The sequence below is a fragment of the Pyxicephalus adspersus genome, chromosome 7 (genome assembly GCF_032062135.1).
Source record: "Pyxicephalus adspersus chromosome 7, UCB_Pads_2.0, whole genome shotgun sequence".
Lineage (NCBI taxonomy): Eukaryota > Metazoa > Chordata > Amphibia > Anura > Pyxicephalidae > Pyxicephalus > Pyxicephalus adspersus.
Genome location: NC_092864.1, coordinates 3,692,961 through 3,720,826, shown reverse-complemented (window position 1 = coordinate 3,720,826; position 27,866 = coordinate 3,692,961). Strand labels below are relative to the sequence as shown.

General features: G+C 36.7%; 1 protein-coding gene across 3 annotated transcripts; it reads left to right on the top strand.

Annotated features, from left to right (window-relative positions):
* The first annotated feature begins 1,776 nt into the window (after positions 1–1,776).
* Positions 1,777–25,883, top strand: LOC140334836 (guanylate-binding protein 1-like). 3 transcript variants are annotated; one of them, XM_072417087.1, is made up of 15 exons: positions 1,819–1,840; positions 2,248–2,300; positions 3,036–3,117; positions 5,708–5,760; positions 7,202–7,283; positions 8,406–8,627; positions 9,254–9,381; positions 9,912–10,021; positions 13,262–13,449; positions 15,405–15,653; positions 17,228–17,505; positions 19,446–19,658; positions 20,952–21,054; positions 22,866–23,059; positions 25,365–25,883. In XM_072417087.1, exons 6-15 carry the CDS (start codon positions 8,426–8,428, stop codon positions 25,560–25,562), a joined length of 1,863 nt encoding a protein of 620 aa, XP_072273188.1. In that variant the 5' UTR covers positions 1,819–1,840; positions 2,248–2,300; positions 3,036–3,117; positions 5,708–5,760; positions 7,202–7,283; positions 8,406–8,425; the 3' UTR covers positions 25,563–25,883. The 3 variants fall into 3 exon arrangements, with proteins under 3 accessions (XP_072273187.1, XP_072273188.1, XP_072273186.1); XM_072417085.1 differs by lacking the exon at positions 7,202–7,283; XM_072417086.1 differs by lacking the exons at positions 3,036–3,117; positions 5,708–5,760; positions 7,202–7,283 and having other exon boundaries at positions 1,777–1,840.
* The last annotated feature ends 1,983 nt before the right edge of the window (positions 25,884–27,866 follow it).

Genomic DNA, 27,866 nt, shown 5'->3' with positions numbered 1-27,866 from the left:
CGTGCAACTAGCCTCCCAAGGCTGAGCATGGGCTTGCTGGTGAGGAGTGTGGTGTTAGATTTGAAGACTGACATCTGGCAAGTACTGATGCTGTACCAGGGCCTTACAATTGGATTATGGAAAACAGACTACAAAACCTGGTTGAAATTGTTTAATGAATATGGTTCAGAAATAAAAGAATAAAAAAAAATCAGGCTGGGTTTGTTGGTTTGTTATAGATACAAGGTGAATTTAGATATCTATGGAGACACCAAATATTGGGGCAATATCCATGGTTAGATTTGAAAAAATTCAGTTGCTCCCAGCATTGCATGAGTTGCGTGGTTCTTTAGGTCTAGGGGCTTCTATAAAAACCACTTTATTACCAGCTCCGAATTATAGAGGATCATGTCAGGGACCAGAAGCAGCTTACAAGTGCCAGGGTACCCCTCAGCCAGGGTATATTTCTAAAAATCCTGCGCAGATATTGGCCTAGGGAAGGAAAACTTAAAAATCCAACCTGGATCCTACAACTTCCTCCTGTCTTATAATCACTTGCTTTATATTGAAATATCAATTGCACAAAAACAGCGAAAGTGAAAGTAACATTCATTATGTTTTGGGAAATCTGTCCTTTCCCGGAAAAGCCTCCTCTTCCCTATCTATACCATGGGCAGATATAAACCTGCTGTTATGGTACCAATAAAATTTGCTAATCTGTATCTGTATGACTGGCTAAGCAGATAATTGCATGTATAAGCAGGTGCAAAGGTTATTGTGTGTAACGTATTTGTGGTTATTACCTTATATTCAATAAAATCCTCATATTAATTATAGTCATATATCTTCTACATGTATTGTTATACAGTATTTATACTTTATACTTTAACCTCCTGGGCGTTTCACTGATGTCTAGATTTCTATACCAAAAGCGGTATGCTGTTTTTCATGAAATTTTTTTTTTTAAATTGTAGACATGTAACGTACAGAAATATGTCCGAACAAGGGTCTAGTGATATACTGAATATAAAAATAAGTTTGAAACACACAATCATGTAAAAAAAAAATACTTTTAATAAAATTAAATAAAAAACACAAAAATCAGCTTAAACAAGAATACATAAATAAATGAAAAATACTGAAAATGCAACAATTCGGTATACTGTATAATAATATATTTTTCTAAAACACCTCCCTAGTGTCCAACGTCACATACCTATAGACAAAACCACATAAATATATTTTGTATTATTTTGTATTGGATTGGATACAGGACTTTGTATTGAATCCAATACAAAATATTTGAATTTCCCGCTACGACCCCCATCGACGGGCGCATGCACTGACATCATCAGGAATCGCCGAGGGACGCGTACGCGAACGCCGGGTTTTCTAATTCTTTCCCAACTTCCATGCAAAAAGTGTTAAATTTTTTGCATGGAAATTTATTTTAGATTGTAGGCTATAATTCCCCGAATTACTCAATAATTACTTATAATTAACCGAATTACCGCATAACTCACCAAAATATTTCCAAAATTTTATAAATTTAATAATAAATTGTTTTTTATAAAACAAAAAAAATCTTTAAAAAAAATAGTGTATAATGTATTGTAACTGTACAGTAGCTTATATAATATATATATAATACAAATATATACATATACTATATAAAGATTTCTTTGTATTGGACTCAATACAGCTTTTTTGTATTGAGTTCAATGCAAAGTGATTTGAATTTCCCGCCCTGCCTCTCGCCTGCACTGACGCTTGCAGTGACGTCACCGGGAAACCGCGGAGATTGTCACTGCACTCGCCGGGAGAAGACAGAAGACGTCTCCGGAGGAGCTGCGGGGACAAGGTAAGTATTTTTGTTCCAGTTGTAATCTCGGGGTAACCGATAGTAGCAAGTTTACTTACCACGGACCAAGGTCGGGCTAACCACCCGGGTGGGTAATGTATTTTAACCATTTAAATGGCATATAATGTACAACTAAGAGTGTGAGGTTATTACACTCTTGATGTGGGCAGCCTTTCTAGTATCTCTGTGGTTTTAGATACTTTTATTAGATTGTAGAACAAGAGTATTTCATTTATTTAAGTAAACATCACCTGTATTGGAAAGTGAAAATAAAAGTAAGATTTTGCTCCTGTGAGAAATCTCTCCTTTCCAGCCGCATCCCATACCATGACCGCACCCCATTCTCCCTCCCTTTCCTTCCCTTTCATAAAAGAAGGATATATTAACTTGCTGTTTTTATTCTGCAGTTTCACAAGACTCTGGAGAAATCACTGAAGGACCGTCCTCTACTCACAGCCAGGTATTAATACCCAATTTTTCTTACTCTGACTGCATAATTCTGACACTGTGATTATTATATAGTATTATTATAGTGTTATTATATATATTAATATTTATATTGTGCCGACATATTACACAGTGCTGTACAAAGTCCATAGTCATGTCACTAGCTGTCCCTCAAAGGAGCTTACAATATATTGTCCCTACCATAGTCAACATGGCTAGAATGTCCATTCTTGAAAGAAATATTCAACACAAGCCATAGGATTAGACAAAGAAAATAATGGGAATGAAGAAAACATAAGAAAAAGTAAGGGAATGAAAAGAAAAAATGTAAATAGGCAAAGAAAAATAAAAAATGAAATATTACTATTGTTATTAGAATATGGAAAATTATGAAAATGAAAATCTATGGTAGAATTTTTATGGCTAAGTGACCAAGAACTTAGATACTTAATATTATTAAAGAAAGGGTTAATAACTGATAATTTAATTTTATCCTGGGAATTTTTGTAGCTTCCAAATGAAAAGTCAGTTTCCCCTAGCATTTAATATCTTTTTATTGAAATTGCCACGTCTTTCATTGGGATGTATTGGGTCGAGGGCAATGAATCACATTTCGTCCGCGTTATAATGATAATTATGGCCAAAGCCCAAATGATAGCTAAGTGGTGTAATTACTTTACCACTCAGTACATTATATGTATGCTCAAAAATTCTCTTTTTAAAAGTTATTTTTGTCTTGCCGATATAGTATCTACCCCAGCTTCAAACGTCTAAGTAGATGACCCCTATCGACTCACAGTTTACATAACATCTTGGATTTACTCGAACAGGTAATTGGAAATGATGTTTTTTGGTATATATCCACTTGCATTGATGGCATTTTCCACATGAGAATGTCCCGTATAATTCTTTCTTTGCTTCCTCAGATTTATCTTGAAAATGACTTCTTACCAATTTGTCGCGCAAATATGTTTTTTTTAATTTAAGTAATTTGAGGGTAATTGGAGATGTGTTGATTCATCTCGGGATCTGCTATTAATAAGGGCCAAAACTTAATTAAAATAGCTCTTGAAGAGTTGTGGTTCTCAGAATATTGCATGAATAAATTCACTTTCTGTGCATATTTTGGTGTTTTTTTTCCTAAATAATAGTTTTGTTCAAGTTTGTGATATAGCTTTTTGATAAGCTCTTTTTAAAACTTTTTTGCTATATACACTTAGCAATACTTCAGAGTAGGGTATACTTTTGTAAGTTTTTTTAGGGTGTGCACATTTTGCAGATAAAATTGTGTTCCCTGTTGTTGTTTTTTGATAGAGTTTTGATGTTAATGTATTTTGCTTGTTTATCTCAATGTATATATCCAAGAAATTTTAATTGAACTTGTTAATTTGTATAGTGTTATAAAGAAGCCTTCCAATTCAAATCGAGATCCTGTCCAAATGACGATTACATCATCGATATACCTCCTCCACAATAAAATATGGGGGAAGTATATCGACAGGGAATCATCAGTGAACAGATATTTTATCCATACCCCCAGGTACAGGTTGGCATATGTGGGGGCACATTGTGTCCCCACTGCCACATCCTTTACCTGGAGGTAGGTTTGTCGTCAACAAAAATATTTCTATACAGAATATATTCCAAAAGTGATTTTTAGCCCCAGTTTTTTTACTAAATTTTTTGAGTTCTTCTAACTAATTACAAATTATATCCAAGCCGTTTTTGTGAGGGATGCTCGAATTTAGAGCTTCAATGTCAAAGGCTACTAACAATGGTCCCTTAGGGATTGTTTTGGTCATCTATGATTTTTAATAGTTCCGGGTGTCTTTTAATTAAGAGGGAAGACCTAAGACAAATGGATGTAAATATTGGTCCACTAGTTGACTAGCATTTGATGATATGCTCACCACTCCGGAAACTATGGGACATCCTGGAGGGTCTACAGAATTCCTATGTATTTTTCAAAGGGCATAGAATGTTGGTAGCAATGGAAATGTAATATCAATGAATTCCTAAGCCAGTTGATCAATAGTTCCATTTGAATGTGCATTTCTTATTAAAGTATTATATTCTTCATAACATGTTTTGATATTCATTGAAGGGATTGGTCTATACCAGGCCCTTTTACAGAATTTTAAGTCATATTTCCTTGTGTTTTTTTTTTCCAGGACTACAACATTCCCACCCTTATCCAAAGGTTGAATTATGATTTCCAATTTTTTTTCTTGTACAGCTTTTGTTTGTTTTTCAGTTAGATTATCACATTAATCCTTTTGTAATTTATAACCTATTACTGCCTGTGTTACTTGTTGTACAAAAGCATGGATATTCGGATTTTGTTTTTAATCTGGGAAACGTGTAGATTTGGAGATGATTTTGAGCATAGGGTCCTGGTGGTGTTGCATTAAGGGCTGCTCTCCTCCTTTCCTCCCAATCCCTTGAGAACCTTTTTTTCTGTTGCTGCTTCGGTGATTGGGGCGCTCTGCCGATGCTTTCCCCAGAAATTTCTTCATCTGTACTCCTGCTATTAGTTTAGCAAGTTTTTCTCCCCGACTGCTGAGCAGTTCAGAATAGCTGATCTCCGCAAGACTCAAATAAACAGAAAGTCTCTGTATTGCAGTGCCCCTTTACCAACAGCATGCATACCAATCTAGCAGCAGCTGCTAATGTATGGAAATGATGAGAAGGACCCCCCGTCCCACACTGCCATCTGTCTGCAGAAAGGGAAAAAAAACCTAGCAGCAGCCAAAAAATGTATTGTTTGAAGAGTAGGAACCTCTGTCTCACACTGTCTGCGTGTCTGCAGTATCAGCAGCGTGAAGCTGGCTGGGTACATGCGGGTGAAGATCCGGTGAGAGCGGGTCTCCATGTCATGCTGCTACCCCATGAGGCACCGAAACCAGACGTCGAAAAGGAAATGCTCTTAAATAATCTTTAATAAAATAATCCTCACCATCACCCTGCTTACACTTTTTTTATTTGGAGGAATTTCATATGTGCACAAAAAGTAATCCTTTTATCAACATCATATGATGAAAAAGTTTAGAATAAAGTTTGTGTGAGTCGTGTCCTGTATTTAATACTCATAAACTTTAAAAAGATTTTGGACTTTTATACTTTAATGTATTTTACCCATTTAAGTGGCACATAATGTACAACTAAGAGTGTGAGGCTATTACGCTCTTGATGTGGGCAGCCTTTCTAATATCTTTGTGGTTTTAGAAACTTTTATTAGATTGTAGAACAGGAGTATTTTATTTTTTTAGTATACATCACCTGTACCGGAAGGTGAAAAAAAAAGTATGTTTTTTCTTCTGTGAGAAATCTCTCTTTTCCAAATAATATACCACACCCCGATCCCCCTTCCTTCCCATTCAAAAAAGAAGGATATATTAACTTGCTGTTTTTAATCTGCAGTTTCACAAGACTCAGAAGAAATCACTGAAGGACCGTCCTCTACTCACAGCCAGGTATTAATACCCAATTTTTCTTATTCTGACTGCATAATTCTGACACTGTGTGATTATTATTTAGTATTATTATAGTGTTATTATATATATTAATATTTATATAGTGCCGACATATTACACAGTGCTGTACAAAGTCCATAGTCATGTCACTAGCTGTCCCTCAAAGGAGCTTACAATATATTGTCCCTACCATAGTCAACATGGCTAGAATGTCCATTCTTGAAAGAAATATTCAACACAAGCCATAGGATTAGACAAAGAAAATAATGGGAATGAAGAAAACATAAGAAAAATAAGGGAATGAAAATAAAAAATGTAAATAGGCAAAGAAAAATAAAAAAATTAAAAATTAGTATTGTTATTAGAATATGGAAAATTATGTAAATGAAAATCTATGGTAGTATTGTTATGGCTAAATGACCCAACTAACTGATAATTTCATTTTATCCTGGGAATTCTGTAGCTTTCAAACAAAATATCTATTTTGTCTTGCATTTTTAATATCTCTTGATTGAAATTGCCACATCTTTCATTGGGATGTATTATGTCGAGGGCAATGAATCACATTTTATCTGTGTTATAATTATAATTATAGCTAAGGCCCATATGGTAACTAAGTGGTGTAATTACTTTTCCACTCAGTAAATTATATGTATGCTCATAAATTCTCTTTTTAAAAGTTCTTTTTGTTTTGCCGATATAATATCTACCCCAGCTTCAAAAAGCTAAGTAGATTACCCCTATTGAATCACAGTTTACATAACATCTTAGATTTACTTGGACAGGTAATTGGAAAGGATGTTGTGTGGTACATATTCACTTGCTTTGACGGCATTTTATCCCATCAGAATGTGCCGTATAATTCTTTGTTTCCTCAGATTTAGCTTGAAAATGATTTATTACCGATTTGCCGTGTAAATATGGTTATTTTAAATAAGTAATTTGAGGGTAATTGGAGATGTGTTGATTAATCTCGGCATCTGCTATTATTAAGGGCCAAAACCTAATTAAAATAGCTCTTAAAGAGTTGTGGTTCTGAGAATATTGCGTGAATAAATTCACTTTCTGTCCTTTTGGTGTTTTTTTCTTAAATAACAGTTGTGTTCGAGTTTTTGATATAGCTTTTTGATAAGCTCTTTTTAAAACTTTTTTGCTATATCCTCTTAGCAATAAACTTGTTTGTAATTCGTTTGCTGTCACTTGGAAATCCTCCTCTTTTGAACAAATTCTGCGTATCTGCAGATACTGAGAGTAGGGTATACTACTTTTTTGGAGTGTGCACTTGTAGCAGATAAAATTGTGTTCCCTGCTGTTGTTTTTTGATAGAGTTTTGATGTTAATGTATTTTGCTTGTTTATCCCAATGTATATATCTAAAAATGGAAATAAAGTTGTACTTACCTCCATCATAAATTTTAAATTGGACGTGTTATTTTGTATAGTGTTAAAGAAGCCTTCCAATTCAAGTCCAGATCCTGTCCAAATCATGATTACATCATCGATATACCTCCTCCACAATAAAATGTAAGCCCTTTGTTTTATGTTTAATTTCTCCTAATGAGCAATAGTTATATATTTACCACTAAGTGAGGGAAGTGATAGCAATATGTAAACTTGCTGAGCTTGCTGGGAGTCTGCAAAGAGAGGGAAGTGTTGGGATTATATACACTTGCTAGGCGCTGCCTAATGAGACAAACTTAATAGAAATATAGTGAAGATGCTATCTTGATATGAATTCTTAACACAGAAATATTGTCATGATTACAATAATACTAAATGTCTATAACACCTTTGTAGGTTTGCCTCCAGCATTGAGTTCATGACCCTTATATGTCTGGTGTTGTTGCATCAAGGGCTGCTCTCCTCCTTTCCATCCAATCCTCTTGAGAAGTCTGCACAATGTTTGATGAGAGAATGTATCAACATTGAGCAGAAATTGACTATTTTCAATGAAATTAGGTGCATTTATGGTGCAAATTCGATGATGCTGTTATTGCTTTTTGAAATTTATATTATTTGTGTTCAATAGATCTCGACAGTTGTTTCCTGAGGAAGTGGATACTTTTGTGAAACGCGTTGAAACTTAATGAGACTGCTATTGTGACAATCATGTCTTTTATATGTAATTTTAAACTGTATTAATTTTAAATTTGGAAATTAAAAGTTATGTTTTTTTGTTTTATTTGAAGTGCCAAAAAAGTCCCTACTTGTACTTTGAGATGGTTTTGGATAATATAATTTAAGATGTGGCACATTACAAATATGTAAATAATTCTACCATTTTTCCTGACAAACGGATGATACGTTGCAGATAATGTCCTGGCCGATATTCAAACTCGGATTGCATTGATTTACCTGCCTTGCATTGATTTTACTAAATTATTTTAATAAATTATTATTATTCTAGATCCATCCAAGCATATTTGCATACACAAACTTCATGCTGTCTTCAGATTTCACAAACCGACAAACCCAGCCCTCATTGTTAATTCCTTTATCCCACAAAACAACTTGAAACCAGAAGTCTGGTATACCAGCAAGTTTTATTAGGAAAACCAAAAGAACAATATTCTTTGGAAAAGTCCACACAATTATCATAGAGATATAAAAACTGATCTACACTATAGAAATATTTCCTTCTTTCAGAACTGCATAACCCATCTGCCATGGAATCAGCCATTAAAATGGATAAACCAATCTGCCTCATTGAGAACAGGGAAGAAGGGGGAAAATCAAAGCTTGTGGTGAACCCTGAGGCCATCAGGATTCTCTCCAATATCTACCAACCAGTGGTGGTTGTGTCCATTGTCGGCCTGTATCGGACTGGAAAGTCTTACCTGATGAACCGACTAGCTGGAGTTCAGAAAGGTGAGTGGACTAAATGTCAACAATTGAAATTAGGTTTTCGCTCAAAATGTTTGAGTGTTATTTTTGACATATTGGTTTTGCATTATATCTACTTCTGCTTTTGCCTGAGCACCATTAGCTTGATTTTTTTTTTTTTTTGGTTCTGTCCTGTCATTACATGGGGCTTTCAGGAGCTTCCAGAGCTATTTTGCACAATATTGCTTCAATGTAACATACATGATTTGGATTGATTGTGTCAGTTTAGAAATTGCAAATTTTGAAGAAGATTTGAAGATTTCCAGAATTTAAAAGAAGGGCCAATGAACAACTAATCAAACTTTTTAGAATTACAGAATATTGGATGTCCAACACTTTTGCATCATTATTAACCATCCTGACACATCTCTAAATACTACATAAGCAAACTAAACCGAACCGAACTGGGAGTTTAAAGACAGACATAATTGCCACAAATATATTAAAATACATATATTAATATATAGTAAAATGTTTTAATACATTTGTAATAATTCTGTCTGCCAGTTGGTTCAGTTTAGTTTGTTCTCAAACTTTTCATCTTCAGTTACTATGATGTAAAAGCTATAGTTGGATGCAATATGTTGAGTTTCCATGTTTTCTCTTCACAGGCTTTAGTCTGGGCTCTACTATAGAGTCTAATACCAAAGGCATCTGGATGTGGTGTGTCCCTCACCCCATTCATAGGAACCGTGTTTTGGTGCTTTTGGACACAGAAGGTCTGGGGGATGTTAAGAAGGTGAGAACATTGGAATGACATATCAAAATGCTTACTATTACGGCAAAATATTTTTGATATCTACTTTTTGAGGGATATAGAATAAAGATACGGTGAAATGTATAGTTTTGTATTAATATGTATTGTCTTCAGTTCCCCTTCTCTTCAACTCTCCCTAAAACTGTTTTCTTGTTGTTTTTCTTAATTTGTCTGTAGAGCACTTTACTTGTCTGTCTTTCAATCTTCAAATTCTCCAACACTTATTATATTCTTGCAGTACACCTTTAAAAAGATAAAAGTTTGATTCTATACAAAGGTCTTGACTTGTCCTTGCATGCTTTTATCCATGATCTACCCTATTCACTAAAAAATCCTGTTCCCATGATATAAGGTGTTAAACTACTTTGGCAGGAAATGCAATATAGTATGCATGTGGTTGTGTGTAATGCCCACACTTCTATTAAAAATTGTATTGGGGTGAAAATTAGGTAAAAGGTACAAGAAACTAACCAATTGTGAATTGATGTTTGATTGTGGTGTTTTTCTTTTAGGGGAATCGAGTAAATGACAGCAAGATCTTCACCCTTGCAGTCCTGTTAAGCAGTGCTTTGGTCTATAATAGCATGGGCACCATTACCCAGGATGCCCTGGACAAATTAAAGTATCCTTTTATAATTAATTACCAAACAGTAGATCACTTAAGGCCTGTCCCCGAGCAAGCTCCACCCCTCCCAGTTCCCGCCTTCAACACCCACCCATACCCAAATATTTACTTTAAGAGTAGGACACCTTTATCAGCCAATAGGTAACACTTGCCATGTCAGAAAATGTTAATGTTAATGGTACTTTAATATGTTTATTTTATTATTCAAAAAATAGGGACTTTAAACGGCTGAAAGACAAACTTTCAATTGATTAAAACATTTATTGATTTACATACCACATCAATTGTACATACACATTAAGATCATACAAAATCATATACATATTGGAAACAGTCAACTTCATCAAGAGGAAACGATAAGAGAGCTATAACAAATACACATTACCAATTGATATCTGTGTGACCAAAATTTCAACCCACAAACAAAATTATTTTCTCTACGAATCAAAATCTAACCTACAATTTAAGGTAGAATGGTCAGTTCCAAGATTATGTGATCCCCTCAGGCACTGGGTGCTGGGTCCAAAAGGATAAGTGGCAGCTATGCAGGTTTTTTTTTGCAATTCAACCAAAACAAGCAAATTCAACTATTTTAGCCATTTAGTTGAATACACCTATAATTCAGAAAGAGGGACAATGCCAATTACAATGATATCAGGTCAACTAAGACCTCAATAAAGATCTTAAGTCAAATAAAGCATTCGTCCTCCCAAAAAAATCATCTATTTGTTAACCTTCTGAGCGGTTCATTTCTGTCTGGTTTTAAATGTCTAAAGTGGTACATTGTTTTTCATAAACATTTATTTTTACAGTATATTATAATAGTATGAGTATAATAAATTTACATTTTTTTTTAAATTTTGAATTAAAAAAAAAAAAATAAATAAATAAATATTATACTCATACTATTATAATAAACTGTAAAATACATTTTGAGGAAAGACAATGTACTGCTTTTACACATTGTAATCCACTGTATTGCATTCAATACAGTTATTTTGTATTGAATGCAATACAATTAGATTTGAATTTCCCGCAATGCCCCGAACAGAATGTCTGCACGCACCAATGTCACTTGGAAAGCCGTCCGAAGGAAGCAAGAAGACGCAAAGGAAAACGGAGGACAAAGGAGGATGCCAGCGGATCAGGTAAGGCTCAGATTACTATTGTTTTCTATTGTTTTAGCTCCCTCGAGTTTGACTTGGGGTGACCACTTTCAGCATCTTTATCCTACCCCAAGTCACACTCGTGGTTACTGCTGGGGAGGTAATAAGCTCAGTAAGTCGACATAACTCAGCTAGCTCCAAGGGCACTAATGCAAAGGACTGTTAACATAATAAAGGATAGACTAATAATCAACATCAAAGAAAAATCACCCATGGGCACTTTTCTATTATTATTCTGCCCAAAACTAAGCATGTATGCGCATTTACACATACACATGCAAACACACACATGCATACATACCACCAAACATAACCAAATATAACAGAAATGTTTTGTTATACAAAACCCTTGTTTATGCGTAAAACAAGGGGTTTTTTTTAATAATGTAAAGATGTATATGAAGTTATTTGATTTATATTTTATATTATATTTATATTTTATTTATTGTATTCATTTTTTATATATTATTTATTTTTTTGTCTTTATAAATAGCAAGTTCTTTTGATAAGATTGTATCCCGATGTCCAGTGGAGCGCAAAGCCCCTCCAGAATAATCTTGATGGAGGTCTTTGGACTTTCCAGGGACACTGTGGTGGTGGTGGAGGATTGTTACCTCCTATGGTGACTACTCAGCTCCATATGGAGCTATCATTGCACCTAACTGGACAATGATAGCTCCATATGATAGCTCCAGCTCTAACTTCTGATTACACAGGGTTGTACAATTGGTTCAGCCAGGTGTGTTTGTTAACAGGGAATGTCATTTCCTGTCAGTAGGTGGAGCCCTCAACTCCATGAGGGATGCCGTCAGTTGGTGTGGGCTTTATAGGTGAGTGGAGGCATGCAGGCAAGTCCAGCTCCATCGCAGGCTTAGAGGGATATAGGACTAGCAGCATTCATATTGACTGAATTTTCTTCCACGGATGTTTATATAAATAGCTGGTATATTTCTGGTAAGTGTTATTCAATTTATTTGTTAGGATTTTTGGTAATTAGTGGTGGCTTCTTATTACATGATTTTATTTTGATGTTGAATATTAGTCTATTCTTTATTATGTTAACAGTCCTTTTCATTGGTGCCCTTGGAGCTAGCTGAAGTATATCGACGTTTTGAGCTTAGTAACAAATAGGTGATTTTTTTGGAAGGACCTGGAAAAAAAGAATGAATGCTAAATTTGACATAAGATCTTTTTTGTGGTCCTACTTGACCTGACATCATTGAAATTGGTATTGTCATTGTGAATTATAGGTGTATTCATCTAAATGGGTAAAATAGTTGAATTTGTTCAATTTGGTTGAATTGCAAAAAAGATCCTGCATAGCTGCCACTTTGCCTTTTGGACCCCGTACCCAATGCCTGAGGGGATCACATAATCAAACGCAATTAAATTAGATTTTGATTTGTATAGAAAATTATTTTGTTTATGGGTTGAACTTTTGGTTACAGAGATATCAATTGGTAACGTGTATTTGGTATTGCAAAAAAGATCCTGCATAGCTGTCACTTTGCCTTTTGGACCCCACACCCAATGCCTGAGGTTCACACAATCATGGAACTGATCATTCTACCTTAAATTGTAAGTTAGATTTTGATTTGTATAGAAAATAATTTTGTTTATTGGTTGAACTTTCGGTCACACAGATATCAATTGGTAATGTGTATATGATGTAGCTTTCTTAACATTTCCTCCTGATGGACAGTTTCTTATATGTATATGGTTTTAATGTGTATGCACAATTAATGTGGTATGTTAATCAATTAATTTTTTATTCAATTGAAAAATTGTTTTTCAGCCTTTAAAGTCCCTATTCTTAGAATAATAAAATAAGCATATATGGCTCCTTGGGGTTGATGCACAAATTGTGTTGAAAGCATATAGATGGAGTGTAAACTGACTGTAATGTTACCTAAAGTTTAAATATTCTGGAAACTTTTTAATACATTTTCAGAAGGTTACCTGGGTATTTCTTTATTCTCCCTTTTTTCTGAGATCATTTTTAAAGTAGATATAATTCCTATCTGAATGATTGTAAAGAAATGTGTTATGTATCCTTAGAGACATTTTAAAGATTCGTAGGGGAAATCACTGAATTAATCAAAGTGAGGACTGGTGGCATTCAGAACCAGGAGGGACTTCTTTCCAGACATTTCCCCATCTTTATCTGGACAGTGAGAGATATTTATCTGGAACTAAAGATTAAAGACAAAAACATCTCAGCGGATGAATATCTGGAGGATGCCTTAGAGCCTAAAACACGTATGTGAATTTTCCATAAAATTAACAAAGTGTTTTGAAATTTTGTATCAAAGTCAAAAAATAGGAAGGGAGAAAAGGTGAACTCATGTTGTAACTCATGAGTAAAGGGTGCCTAGACAAATGCAAAAGCAGAGTTAAAGCAGGAATAGCCTTTAGATTAGCCTTTGATCCTTTTTCCTAGAACCTTTTTAGGAATTGGACCTACGGAAGTTGTTAATGATATTCATATCCAATTTGGTATTACATTGTTATGCATTCAATTCAGTGTATACAAGGTCTATCTATAAAACAATGAGATTGTGTTTCTATCTCTATCACAAAGCAGTGAGATGATTCTGACCTCTTGCCATGAATGTGTAAACTTTTCCAAACACGCAGGACAAGCGCCGGCACTCTGTGTGTTTAGTTTTTGTTGTCAGTCACAGTTTAATAACGTTTCCTCTCATGTGCTGAAATCATGAAAAGTATAAAAGTTGAGCAACGTGTCAATTTGTTTTTTTTAATAAATTTCACACCCAAACACAAAAAGTGCCGCAAGGAAATTTGCTCTGATATCCTGCAGCAACTGGAAGTGGAGACGAACCTTTTCCATTAAGTCATCACTTGGTGCCGAAACCCGGATCTTCCAGTCTGATCCTGGAACCAAACCACAGTCACCGGAAACACCTTCATCACCAAGAATCAAAAATGTCCAAATTCACAGCCATGCTCATTGTGTTTTGTGACATGAAGGCGTCATTTTGGCAGAATGGGTTCCAGAAGACACAACAGTGACCCAACATTATTATAAGGAAGACAAAGCTGAGAGAAAGAGTCAGGAAAAGACGGCAGAAATATGGAAATGGTTTCATTCTTCATCAGGACAATGCTCCTTCTCACACAGCACTTTCTGTGACCGACAAACACAGTACTACGCTGGAACATCCTCCATATTCACCAGATTTGGCACCTTGGGATTTTTTTCTTTTTCCTAAATTGAAATTGGTGAATAAAGGAACATACTTTGGGCTTGCATGCTTATTTATGAATGGAGAGAATATTGAGAGGGGACCAGCATTGGAATGCTCATATAAATAAATAAGTCAGTCTCATTCTTTAATAGATAGACCTTGTATTGTGAGATCATCTCTATTCCACATTTACCTTCACTGCAACTTCACTGTGGCAGACTCAGTTTATCTGTTTATATGAGGCTGCAAAAATTTAGAATTGCAAAGAATCCAAGTTGAACCCATGTCACAACATTTTTGTAAAATCGGTATAGCAGAAGAAATGATGACACCAGATTTTGTCCAGTATGTTTTATATACAGCAAAAGGTAATAGCATTTCCTAAGCTGAGTAACTAAGGCATTCCTAGGGGGTTGCCAGAATATAAAAACAACATAGTTTGGTCTGTGCAAAACCCTATCTTTTACACTTGTAAAGCTGCCCAGATCACATTTACAGTACTGCAAATTTAGCACACCTTTTGTGGTTCCTGCACTACCCTACTTCTCCTAGTCAATAACCACAGCTTCAGAAAAGGGGGGGGCCGTGAGGAAAGACACTCTTCTGTACCCGCATAGTGGATGGGTCCATAATGTTTTTAGTAGAAAAAACAACATGCTTACATTTTCTAATATTTCAGGTGGAGTGCAAGGCTTCTTTTGATAAATCCCTTCAATTTTTTCAAGGACGTATGCTGCAAATTGCTATCTATTTTGAGCTTATCTATTTTAATTTAGTATTAAACAACCTCCAGGACAAGTTTCAGACTATGAGTACAGGACATTACTGGTGTCACCATTGCACTGCACTTACTGTCTACTGGTGCAGAGATTAGTACTTCCCTTATTATTAGGGACTACCCACTGTGGTCATGAATGATAATGCTGGAATAGGAGATTTAACATTTACCAAAAAAGTTAAAATTTCAAATCATAACTTTAATATTTTTCATTTCATTTACAAAAGCTGAAAGATCATCAGAGGAAAAGGAGTATAATGAGCTCAGGAATCGAATCCGGATGTATTTTGGGAATCGAAAATGCTTTGTGTTTTGTACACCAACCGACTCCAATAAACAACTTAAGGAGCTCGAACAGCTACCAGACGAAAAACTCGACAAAGATTTTGTGGCTCAAAGTTGCCTTTTCTGTGATTACATTTTCAAGAATGCCGACGTCAAAAGAGTGGACATAACAGTTGAGGTCACTGGACACCGTGAGTCCATCTAATATTTTTTCAATTTACCTACATTAAAGGATATTCAAACCTATGAACAAAAATGTCATCTACTGTATATTGTAGATTGCAGCTTGCCAGTCCTTTGATGTTGTGGCTTTATTCATCCTTATTCATTTAACCAACCCCTAGACTTATCCACTTACTCCCTAACCTTGTATATATAAATATATGTGTAAATATATATATATTTTTACATATATATATATATATATATATATATATATATGGAGCAGAATTAATATGTATCAAATTCTGATGCATTTTACCAAATTGGGCTTCTTCAGAGGAAGACAAGACGGCTCGAGGAGAACTGGTTTTCCTGAAGTCTTGAAGAAGCTGTTTCCTTTCCTCTTCATGGCAACTTCCCAAAGGAGAACCTTTTGCAAAGTTCATAATAAATCTGAATTCTTTTATCAAACTGATGTATGTTAAATGTTGAAACAACTTCTCTTTAACACCTGAACTCATATCAGTTAGGACAGGGGTCAGCAACCTTTAGTATCAAAAGAGCCATTTTGCCTCCTCTTCCACTAAAGAAAAATAGTCTGGAGCCGTAAAACATAACACAGTTTATAAACTTTTAATTTTACCTGTTACAACAAGTGTGCATGTGTAGGCCTACTTTGAAATAAATTAAACACTGAACTATGCCCCTAGAAGCCTCTTCTAACCCCCCACTTGCACCTCTAATTTTGTTCACCTGTACCCCCTTCCTGTTCCAGAGAAATTGGGGTTCAGGTGCCTCCAGCAATGTGTAACGGTGGATTTTTTTGATGGGCAGAGTTCTTTATGTTCTGATGATAGCCTAACAATAAATTTTAGGGGGTGTTAATCACAGGTGTCCCCCACTTGCACCTACATTTTTTACATTTTGGTTTCGTACATCTCCCTATTCCAGAGGAATTTGGGTTCAAAGGAGGGGGATGTCATTGTACACACCCATTTGTACACGGCCTTTGGTAGATTTATTTCACTGGTAGATTTTTTTCCATTAGAACACCGGATAGGGAATCCCCCTCCTCCGCAGTGTCTTGGGAGGAAGGGGATCCCCCATCAGAGATCTCCCCGCGGCAGCCGAAGGGAGCCACAACAAGGAGGCTGAAGAGCCGCAGGTTGCAGACCCCTGAGTTAGGAGATATTTTCCAGTCTTTTACCTCCTGTTCTATACCATTGATACTTCTCACTTTTACATCCAGAACACCTCTCAAGTTTCACCCTCTCCCACATCACACCTGTCATGTTCCAGGCTTTAAGATATCCAAGCACACCTTTAAAATGCTCCTTTAAACAAGCTGTGCAATCTATTACAGCATGTCTTCAGTCACATATCCAAATTTACTACCTTTGTTGGTCAAAGAACTTGCTGCTTCAACAGTTAGAATTTTACTCACCTAACCTTGTGTGTCCACCCAATTCCACTCTAGACTGTAAGCTTGCAAGGCCATGGTCCTCACTTACATGTTGTACCAGATATTCTGTAGAGCACCACCGAAAGTAATGGCGCTAGATAAGTGAATAGTAATATTTTATTTTTTTTCTAATTTCCCCAGGATTGGGCAAACTGGCAGAAATGTACACTAACTCTATAAACTCTTCAAATGTTGCATGCTTGGAAGAAGTGGTGGTTTCGTTGGCTGAGAAGGAGAACAAAATTGCTGTCCAGGAAGCAACAAAGCACTATGAGGAGATGATGAAGACAATTCCTCTGCCCACTGAAACAATCAAGGAATTTCTGGATCTCAGTACACAGCATGAGGAAAAAGCTCGGGAGATTTTCCTGAAAAGATCTATTAAGGATGAAGATCAGAAATTCCTTAACAAATTTACTGTAAGTCTTCGTTTTAAGTAACAATAGCAAAACCCTCCAGAGCAGGTAAAATAATCACCTTATTACCGCCCCGTGTCCCCTACCTCTTCTTTCCTTCTTCATTACAGAAAAAAATTGGTAGGATTTTGGAATAGGCAGCTCAAAAGCCAGACTAGAGAGAGTCAAGGAGAGACTTGGTGCTCGGGTAATCGTTGAGCCTTTTGTAGACAAGGCGCTCAAGAAGTTTGGAAACATGGGAGAAAGATGGGGCAGTAGCTGGAAGGTAAGGAGGGGTCCAGTGAGGGTTTCTTCAGGTTAGGTAGAATAATTGCATGCTTAAAACTGGAGGGGTAGATTCCAGCAGAAAGGGAGATGTTGAATTGTTTGGTTAGTGTGGGGGCCAGGGTGGAGGAATGGGCACAGAGTAGATCAGAGATTTGTCAAACATACATGTAGTAGAGGAGATGATGATAAAAGACAGGAGACTTCATACCCAGTAACTGGGCTAATGGAGGTCAGTAATGATTTACAGGTGGAAGGGGTAGATATGGTTGGAGTAGCATTGTGAGCAGAGACATCATGTCTGACTTTGTCAATTTTAGTAGGCAGCTATGTCTTGGCCAGATAAGCTAGTTGTGGGGGGAAAGGGGGGCAGGCGTGGGGTTTTGGAGGGAGTCAATTGTTGAGCAGAGGCTGCGTGGTTTGGAAGCTTGAGAGGAAATGACAGCAGAGAAATAATTTTGCTTGGCAATAGTGAGATCAGTAATAAAATGTTGTAGTGTGGCTTTTTAGGTAATGGCGTCAGTCCTGAGGCCAGATTTCCTCCACTTGCGCTCAATTTTTTGTAATTTTTTGGTGTGATTGTTGTATCAGGCGGTGGGGAAAAGTAGAAAGGGGAAAGAATTAGATAGGTTGAAGGTGAGGAGGTTGTGATCAGAAGGGGGAAATGACGTGTTGTCAAGGAGAGTGAGGTTGCAGTGTTTGGAAAAATACAGGTCTAATGTGTGCTCGGCGATGTGTGTGGGGCTCTTCATGTTTATGGTAATGGAGAGCAGAATGGAAAACAGAAGGAAAGATGGCTGGGGGGTCATCCACTGCAACATTAAAACCACAGAGGATTAGGGTGAAAGAGGCAAAAATGAGATAGGGAGTGAAGGAGCAGGCTGACAAGGTTTTAACAGACTGGGGTGGAGGAGAGGGAATAGAGCCACCAAGAAAAGAGGTGAATGATAGGAAACAGGGTGAATGATAGTTGTGAATCACAGGAGTACATTAGACATTGTTGCAAACTGAAGTACATATGAGTGGAAGCTGTAGTAAGGGTTGTAGTGAGGCTGTAAGCTTGTTGAGTTCCAGGTGTGGGACTGGATTGGAGAGATGGCTTGGTGAAAAGGCAGTTTAGGATGGCAGCAGCAGAGATTGTGTTGGAGTCCGGGCGGATACTAATGCTGACACGGTCCAAAGCAATGAGATGGGAATTGCGTGTAGGGGTGTGCCCAAATCTTTTCCAATTCCTGGTTCTATTCCCTAGATTATTCTCAAAGCACTTTTAATTTTGGCACTTAAGAATTGGGCAAGTAAACAAGGTCCCATGTGGTTGTGCCTGATGTTTAAATAGAAGTGCTTTGAGCCTTGAATGTGGATGGAGTAACTAGGGACTTGGGATATCAGTTGAACCTGGGTAGGGTAGGGGTTATCAGGGCAATAAATATCAAAGAACACTCAACTGGAACAAAGAGATAGTGAACGGATAATGGCCAAATTCAAATTTGTGCTATGAGTACATTTAAAATGCATGGCATCCCGTAAACAAACAGATTTGGATTGAATTGCTACAAAAATGGATAAAACAGTTCATGAAGACAGTTAGAATTGGTTGTATACTGTAAGTAAACAGAATTGTTACAAATTGACAAATGTTTGACAAGGTAATTAATGTTTTTGAATTTCTATTCTATCAGAAAAGTGTAAAGAAGGCAAGAATACAGTTTAGCCAAGAGAATGAGAAAAAGTCTCGGGAGGTGTGTGAAGCTCTTATTAAGAAGCATTCTGCAGACTTCGAAAAAGATTTGGCTACAGGAACATTTAATGTGTGTGGAGGACATGAACGTTTCAGGAAAACCTTAAAAGCCATTGAACAAGAATATAAGAAAGAAAAAGGAAAAGGTTTAAAGGTTGGTAGACTTATACCTCAACATTGTAATTTCATTATGTTCACAATGTTCTCACCAAAGTTTATGAAAATATATATTTATACAATATTTTAAGGTGCTATGTAGTGCTCACTGACTTTTGCCAGGTTCTACCACTTTATTTTAGTATCCCTAGTAAATATTTTTAGGGCTGATTTTTATAGTTTACCCAGAACGTTTACCAGGAACTTCCCAAACAATGTATTTGCTACTACATAATGTACACTTTTTGGAACCTGATTTGGATTCCCATTTACTTAAATACTATTTCTAACTCGAGCAAATTTTTTCCCCAAGTTTTGGATATTGTGTGGGTAATGGTTAGAATGCCTAATTGTTTTTCACTGATATTTGCAGCTCCATTATGGAGAAAGTTAAACTCTCCAACAGCAACATAAAAAAAACTCTCTAATAATGTCTGGAATAGCAGTGGACATACACTTTGCTTTAAAAGATAACACTTACTGTGACAGCCCTCTTGATGAACTAATCAACTGCTAAATAACTGTCCAATAATCCTTCTTATAAAATTTACTCCTACAATATTTAAAGATTTTTTTTTCTTTTAGGCAAAAGGGTCCCAAAAATATTTTAGTATTAAATTACATGGTGTATACCCTGTCCTGATGAAGACAAAGTAGATGAAACGTGTATTTTCTGCATCTTTCATCATCTGTGTTACAATCACTATTGTTTTTGAGGATGTTTTAATTTTCTGTATCTTTCGATATTTCATTCACCTGAATAAATATAACCTAAATTGTAAGCATTAAAACACTCTACTTGCTACTGTAAATTGGAGATTTACCAGGGCTATCTGAAAACTAAACTATTAGAGAAGAGTTTTGCCCCTTTTTTTCTCCCTTCTCTATTTGTGTATATATTTTCTGCATTTTCTGTCCACACCTGTGTTCACCTGTGTCATACCTGTATAGCAAAATTGAATGATGAATTAGATCTGGTTATGCTCTTGCCATATATTGTGTGGGATGAATGACCATCTACATGGGTCCCATGAGAAATCCACTATTTATCCATTAGGAGTCAGTTGTGCCAGCATATTCCAAGAATATTTAGGAGGACAGTGATGCAGCTTACTGATGTATAACTAAAACGGGATGGGGTGGACTGACCCTTTAAACTGCCCATACACCCAATCATCTATTATCTATAATTTTATTAGATGTGAGAACAAAATGGCCTCTTCAAAGGTTTTGGAGTATAGGCTTCACTTCTTTGCTACAATACATTTCTGTGATTGCTTATTTTCCACAGGCAGAAGAGGTGCTCCAGGAATACAAGACAACCAAACAAGCGGAGGAAGTTATAATTATACAAGCAGATAATGCTCTGACTCAGAAACAAAAGGAAGAGGAAGGTAAATTATTTACTTATTGCCACCATTATTAACGAGGAATTTCCAGTCTGTGGTGCTTTGCCCGTTTGCTGTTTATCAGAATTTATGAATGGTAGGTAAAGTGTATCTAAAGCCAGAAACTGAATATACTGCAGTATCTCAGACCTTAGATGTGGTGGCTAGTGTTGGTCGAATATATCACTATTTGATTTGACAGTTATTCGATCGAATAGGGGGATGTTCGGGCAATTGAGCGTCGAATTCGAACACCAAAAATCAATAGGGGGAAAAATTTGGGTTATTTTTCAGGATTGTGTGGAACTGCAAGAGCTCCGCTTCCCTGATTGCTCTTGCAGCCCTTTACTGGCTGTATGTCTTCTTGGAGAGAGCTTCTCCATCCAAGAACACAGGAGTCCCGTGTTCTTGGATAGACTAACTCTATCCAGGAACAGGGATGAGCAAGAATGCCTCTGGAGATTTGAATTTGCGCCGTCGAATTGTGTGTTTTTCGGGTTGGATCTATCCGAATTCGAACAGCCATATTCGGGTCGGATATGAGGACAACTTGAATTCGAACAGCAACACTAGTGGTCTCCTTCTTTTAGGCTTTTTTCCTGTACTGTCACCTACTGATCCTGCTGGTAACATTTAGATTATTTAGATTAGATAATATTTTAATGTAAATTTTGTATTCATAAAAGTTATACAGAGATGCACTGAGCCAATTAAAAAACGTCCTTTAAATACTAACCAAGCAATGTGTATTAACATTCTTTTGGAAAACACTTCAAAACTGTTTTCAAACTTCAAGCAGCTTTGTGGAAGACTTAAAGAGGTTACACACAGATTGTAAAAGGAATACTATCAAGCAGTTAGCAGGATTCATCAAGCTTTCCACATGTAGTAATGAAGTCTTCTGGTTGCAGATTGTGGAAGGTGTCAGTCAGTACTCCTATTATGATCTGAATTGAGCTTCCCCAAACTGGAGCTAAATGGCGTTTCAAAGTGGGACTATTCTTTATAATAAAAAATTGAAAGCAGACAGCTCCCTAATGCGGAAGGGAGAGGTTATGTCCCTTCTTCAATTATACAAGCTTGCCTGCTTGTTCACAGTCTTTGGTTGAATATACACTGAGCTACACATGCATGTGTACAAGAGTTAAGCTGGCCAAAAATCGTTCTAAAAGAAAATGACCAACAATGCCGACGAACAAGGATTTTCGTTGGAAATGAACGACCGGCATGGTGGATCTGATTGGCTGACAATCTTTCACTATCTATTGAGTGTACAGTTGTTCAGTGATCATGCATGTTTCTGCAATACACTTTCTCCCTTACATGTCACTCCGTGCATCATTCAAAAGATTGTAACTAGCGTGTGTACACTATTGGTGGATTATATTTGAACGATCGTATTGTTACAGCATGTACAAAATTGTGCTCAACACAATTGTTCAAGTATAATCGTGCATAATCGTTGATCGGTCGTAATTGTTCATTTTCTAATGATAATTATTGGAAGTGTGTACCTAGCTGTACATCTTACAAGCCTGTCCAATCAAGATGGCCAAACCCTGAAGAAGACTGGGTAACAAGGTCAATGCTGGGGATGGAACAAGGGGAGCTGAGTTTATTTCTAATTTAAAAGGCTTTAACAAATCTGCTGGAAGCTTGCTGTACCCCGTGTTGTTATTTGAGCTTCTGTCCATGTCAACTCCCTAAAGCCCATTTCCCCGATATATGTAATGTACAGAGCAGAATGTTCAATATATTGTAGGTTCTTACAACATTACTGAGAGGTTTAAACATATATTTATCATTTTATCTATCAGTGGAAAACTCTAGAAAAGAAAAGGAAGAAATGGAGAAAAGACTTCAACAACTCGAAGAACAGCGGGAGAAGGAGAAGTCAAAGGAAGAGAAGGACAACCTGAGGAGGACTGTGGAACAGTTAATGCAGAAGTTGGAAGATCAAGAAAGCAAATGGAATGAGAAACTGGAACAAGTCGCCAGAGAGAAGGAAATGGTAATACAAATCACTTTAATTAATGTATCTGATTTTTTTTTACTTAAGATTAAAGTTATTTTTTACTTCTGGGTCATGAATTATATCTATATGCAACTTCATACATCTTTATCTACCACCATGAGTTGAGTTCACACCAATGTAATTTTAAAGCAAGCACCTAAGGAGGTAATACAAGAAGAAACTACATGACTAAGAAGAGGAGTAAGCATGGAAAGGTTAAGAAAGTGTAAGATGGTGATGAAGAAAGTAAAAGTACCTAGCTGGTTTGTTGCTGGTTACTGGAAAGCAGGAGCTGCAAATAGTTGGAGTGAGGGGATTGTCCTGTAAACTTTTTTCTTTTAGGTTCTTTAGGATCTCCAAAAAACTACCAGCAATTTTGACTTTGTCAAAGACTGCAAGTATACAGATTGTCTATCCTTTGACAAATCCTGTGTATTAATAGGATAATGAAGGCAACAAGAAGGAAGGATATGTGGGAGAGATGCAAGCAGACACCAATGTATTTTCAGACCCTATTAGGCGGATCAAATAACTGTTTGTATTGATCATATATAACAAAACAACTTTCAATGTCATATTCACCAAACTAAAAAAATGCAAGTAAGACAAGGGTAATATTATTATTATTATTATTATTATTAATAAACAGGATTTATATTGCGCCAACATATTATGCAGCGCTGTACAATAAATAGAGATTGCAAATGACAGACTAATACAGAGAGTGATACAGGAGGAGAGGACCCTGCCCCGAAGAGCTTACAATCTTGTAGGTGGGGGAATTTCACACACAATAGGATGGGAGATATGTAGTGGTAGGAAGTAGTAATAGTTTCAAAAGACTGAAGAAGATGGGTAGGCAAGTTTGAAAAAATGGGTTTTGAGCTTTTAAATGAGCAGAAAGTAGGAGCAAGCCGGATAGGACGAGGAAGACCATTCCAGAGAGTTGGGGCACCTCTACAGAAGTTTCGTATCCGTGCGTGTGATGAGGTTATGAGTGAGGAAGTCAGTAGAAGGTCATTGGAGGAGCGGCGAGAGCGGCTGGGGGAATATTTGTTTTAGCAAGTCAGAAATGTAAGTGGGACAATAACTGTGGAGGGATTTGAAGGCAAAGCACAAGAGATGAATTTGATTCTAAGGTGAAATGGAAGCCAATGAAGAGAACTACAAGGAGATGCAGCAGAAGAAGAGCGGAGGGAAGGATGGATGAGTCTGGCTGCAGCATTCATAATAGATTGTAGAGGAGAGAGTCGGGTTAGTGGAATACCAGAGAGGAGGAGGTTACAGTAGTCCAGACGAGAAATGATAAGAGCATGTATAAGGAGTTTGGTGGTCTCAGGGGACAGGTAGGGGCAGATTTTGGAGATGTTGCGTAGGTGAAAGTGACAAGACCTGTAAATGTTCTGAATATGGGGGGAAATGAGAGGACTGAGTAAAAGGTGACCCCAAGACAACGTTCCTGAGGGGCGGGCAGAATAACAGTGTTGTTAACAGTTAGATATATGTCGGGGGGATATTGGAGTTTGAGGGGGGGATGATGAGGGTTTATATTACCAAATAATACATAAGGGTAGATGGCAAAATCCCTTCCAGGATACTATAGTAAGGGTACAATGTGGACAGATACTGAAAATAAAATACAGGATATAGAAGACGAGAAGCTATACTTCTCTGCCAGGTTTATTTACAGAACAACAGTACCTAGAAGTAGTTTTTCACACTCAATTAGACTTATTTTTGTAATGTTGAAGACATCTTGCAGCATATGTAAAATACTTCTTCAGTTCTATCAGTGTTGGGAAGTATTTCTAGCCACACATCATAAACTAATTACCATAAAATGTCACACTGCAGATGTTGATTGTTCAAGATTGCGAGTTGTGAAATTCACATAATCCCATTTTGGGTGTCAGGAAGTCTGCATATGTATTCAAACTTTTCCATGCCCAAGGGTGTGAAATGTCAGAACACCAGGGTAGAGATTTAAACATGACATTATAGCCTTGAGGCAGAAGCTTAGTTTGGCGAGTTGAATGTTACTATTAGAAATACAATGCCCTGGGTGAATGAGAACCTTCACAGACATACAAGAAAAGAAATACATATGAAAAATGTGTGGTCATTTTGTATTTGATTACTACAAATGGTTGCAAAAAGCTAATATAGAAGAATATAAGAAAATAATTCACCAGAATTTAGAATAAAAAGATATTTATGTCCAGTGGGACTTATAATTATTATTATTATTCATCTGTCATGTATCCTTACCAACATATGTACCTTATTGTTTGTGTGTGTACAGGAATATAACTCCTACATGGAGCGGGGACAGCTGGAGCAAGCCAAGAAGTACGAAGAACAGATCAAAAATCTCCAGGCAGAGAAGGAAGAGAAGAAAAACCAACCTTTCTGGTCTAAAATGGGTTTAGTTGTTGAGTGGGGGCTTGATAAATTGATTGAATACATTTCAAAATATGGCAAAAGTGAACAAAAAAAATAAATTTCAATATGCATTTATTTAAAATACTTTAATGTAGCTATGTACTTGTAAACAATCATTTGTTAAAGCTGCAGCTAATTATAGCAAATCGTAAACAAACTGTACTTTTTTTATTTCAAACATGCTCCACCTCTTCTCTCTTTTTTGTGCTTCAGTAAAGGGACTTTGTCTTGCCTTAGATTGTGCTAATAATCTTGAAGCATTTGGTTCATTTTCTCTCCCCTGGTTATTAGACTGCGATCAATGTCGTAAATTTGTAATAAATCACAAACTTACTTGTAAGGCCGTAGCAGGTATTATTGGTATACAGGCACCAGGACTTCTTCATCTTCTGACATCTTTAAGTCAGTAGAAGTAAATGGTGATCCTGGGTGATGCCTAGACAAAGATGGAGCTGTCCTAATAAACAGAGTCTATACCCAAATTAACTCCAAATACCATCCAAAAATGTTTGGTTCTTTGTCAGCATGGAGCCATGGTAAGTAAAATAACAAATATTTTGTTAGTTGGACTGATAAAGAAAACAAAATCCTCACAGTGAAAGTTTTGAAAGAAGTTTATTATTAGAAGAGAATGAGTAAAAATAAAAAAGTAGGGATAAAATCACAAACTGCACATTACAACATAAGAGACACGCGTTCCTGTTACCTTGCAACAACTTATCAATTCACTGTCCCCCAGAGCCCCACAATGCCTCACCAAGAAGACCAAACTATACTTATGGTCATCAACAAGACATTCCAAGGACCTGGAGAATGGCAATTTGTCCCAATAATATTTTTTGGTTCAATTATTCTACACTTCTTCACTATGGCCCCAGAATCCCCATTTAATGAACAGAGAAACAAAGCTTTAGCGATAGCCTTGGCTGCTTTTACGAGGCCTTTGAAGTGCACATGACAAACCTGGGAAAATGCAAGATACTGCATTTAAAATTACCAACCAAACATAGATAGTAGAGAGTAAGATAGTAGAAAATAAGCTCTACAATTTATTTAACCAAGTACTTATCAAACGTGTTGAAAAAAATTGGGTCTCCTTGACTCTCACCCAGGAGTCTAAGTGTCGGATCAATTTCTCTAGTGTATAACTTCACCTTTCTCGATATGTTGATTACCCATCCATCTATGAAGAGCTGAAAATAAATAAACATATTTTACTGGTAAAGATATTTCTCTTAACAAAAAGGCCAGGGGAGTACAGGGAGATATTAGGGCTTTCATTACTTATAAGTAACACAAGCATTGGCACTTAAGCATGTAAATAAAAGGAGAGATGTTAAAGGCACTACTTCCTTCACAAAAGGATATACACCTAGACAGACTAAGGATATATTAAACTTATAAGAATTGAAACATTAAAGTCTTTGGAAGTGCTAGGGTCACTGTTATCATAACACTCCCCTTGTCATTATAAATAAATATAATTGAACTGTGTATAGCATCTCTCGAACAGAAAAAAGTCAGCACCTGTCCAACCTAAATCTGTAGTTTTTGCTACTACAGCAGACATTGGACAACCAATACACCTTTACAACATGTTAGGACAGTAAATACTAGAACATGTTTTAAAGTAAAATCATCAGGATGCAGAAAACCTGATAACCTAATCAAAGTAGTATGATTTCAGGGACTAGAAATGTTCTTCTCAGCAAATTTCTCCTGGAAAATGAATCTTGAACCCTAATTAGGGAACGTCTCTCAGGAGCAGTTATAGGAAATATGGGCGTACACCCAAGAGTTCAAGTCCGAATAGTGCTATACAGTTGCACCAAAGCATTGACAGTATTCAGAGCTTGTGAACCATTAGCTAGAAAGCATCCATTCCTCACCCAATGAAAGACCTACTTGAAACGGTTCCAAACAAAGCTCAAAAGGCCAGCTGGGCTTTGGTCACACTGCTACAATGCAGCACATATACTCCAACAAACAGCTTTCTCCTGAATGGCTCCAACCATCTTAGGCAGCTGCTTTCTCACCCAGCAGTGACTCCTCCATGGCTGGCAACCCAGTCGCAGAAACCGCCTAAAGCCCTCATATCACACAGGAAGACATGGACATGTTTTTGCAATGTAGGGTATGAATCCAGGTGTGCTCACCACCAAAACTGATAAATGTAGCAGCAGTCAAATTGACCTGAAAAGCTTCCTTTTCTAAGACTACAGGAGTTGGCAAAATGTCACTTGGCCATTGTCAGTCTCTAGAACTAAAGTAGAATTAACCCCACTTGTGGTATTCCCGAGTGTGGCTGGGGGTGAATTTTTTTGTACCAAAAGAGGTAACCCCGAGCCACACTTGAGGTAGC

Excerpts from the sequence above, each read along its gene's own strand:
- LOC140334836 (XM_072417086.1), top strand. The coding sequence starts at position 8,426 with ATGGAATCAGCCATTAAAATGGATAAACCAATCTGCCTCATTGAGAAC. Across the intron at positions 13,450-15,404 it reads TGCCTTAGAGCCTAAAACAC|CTGAAAGATCATCAGAGGAA; the intron begins GTATGTGAATTT and ends CATTTACAAAAG. Across the intron at positions 21,055-22,865 it reads GAAACAAAAGGAAGAGGAAG|TGGAAAACTCTAGAAAAGAA; the intron begins GTAAATTATTTA and ends TTTATCTATCAG.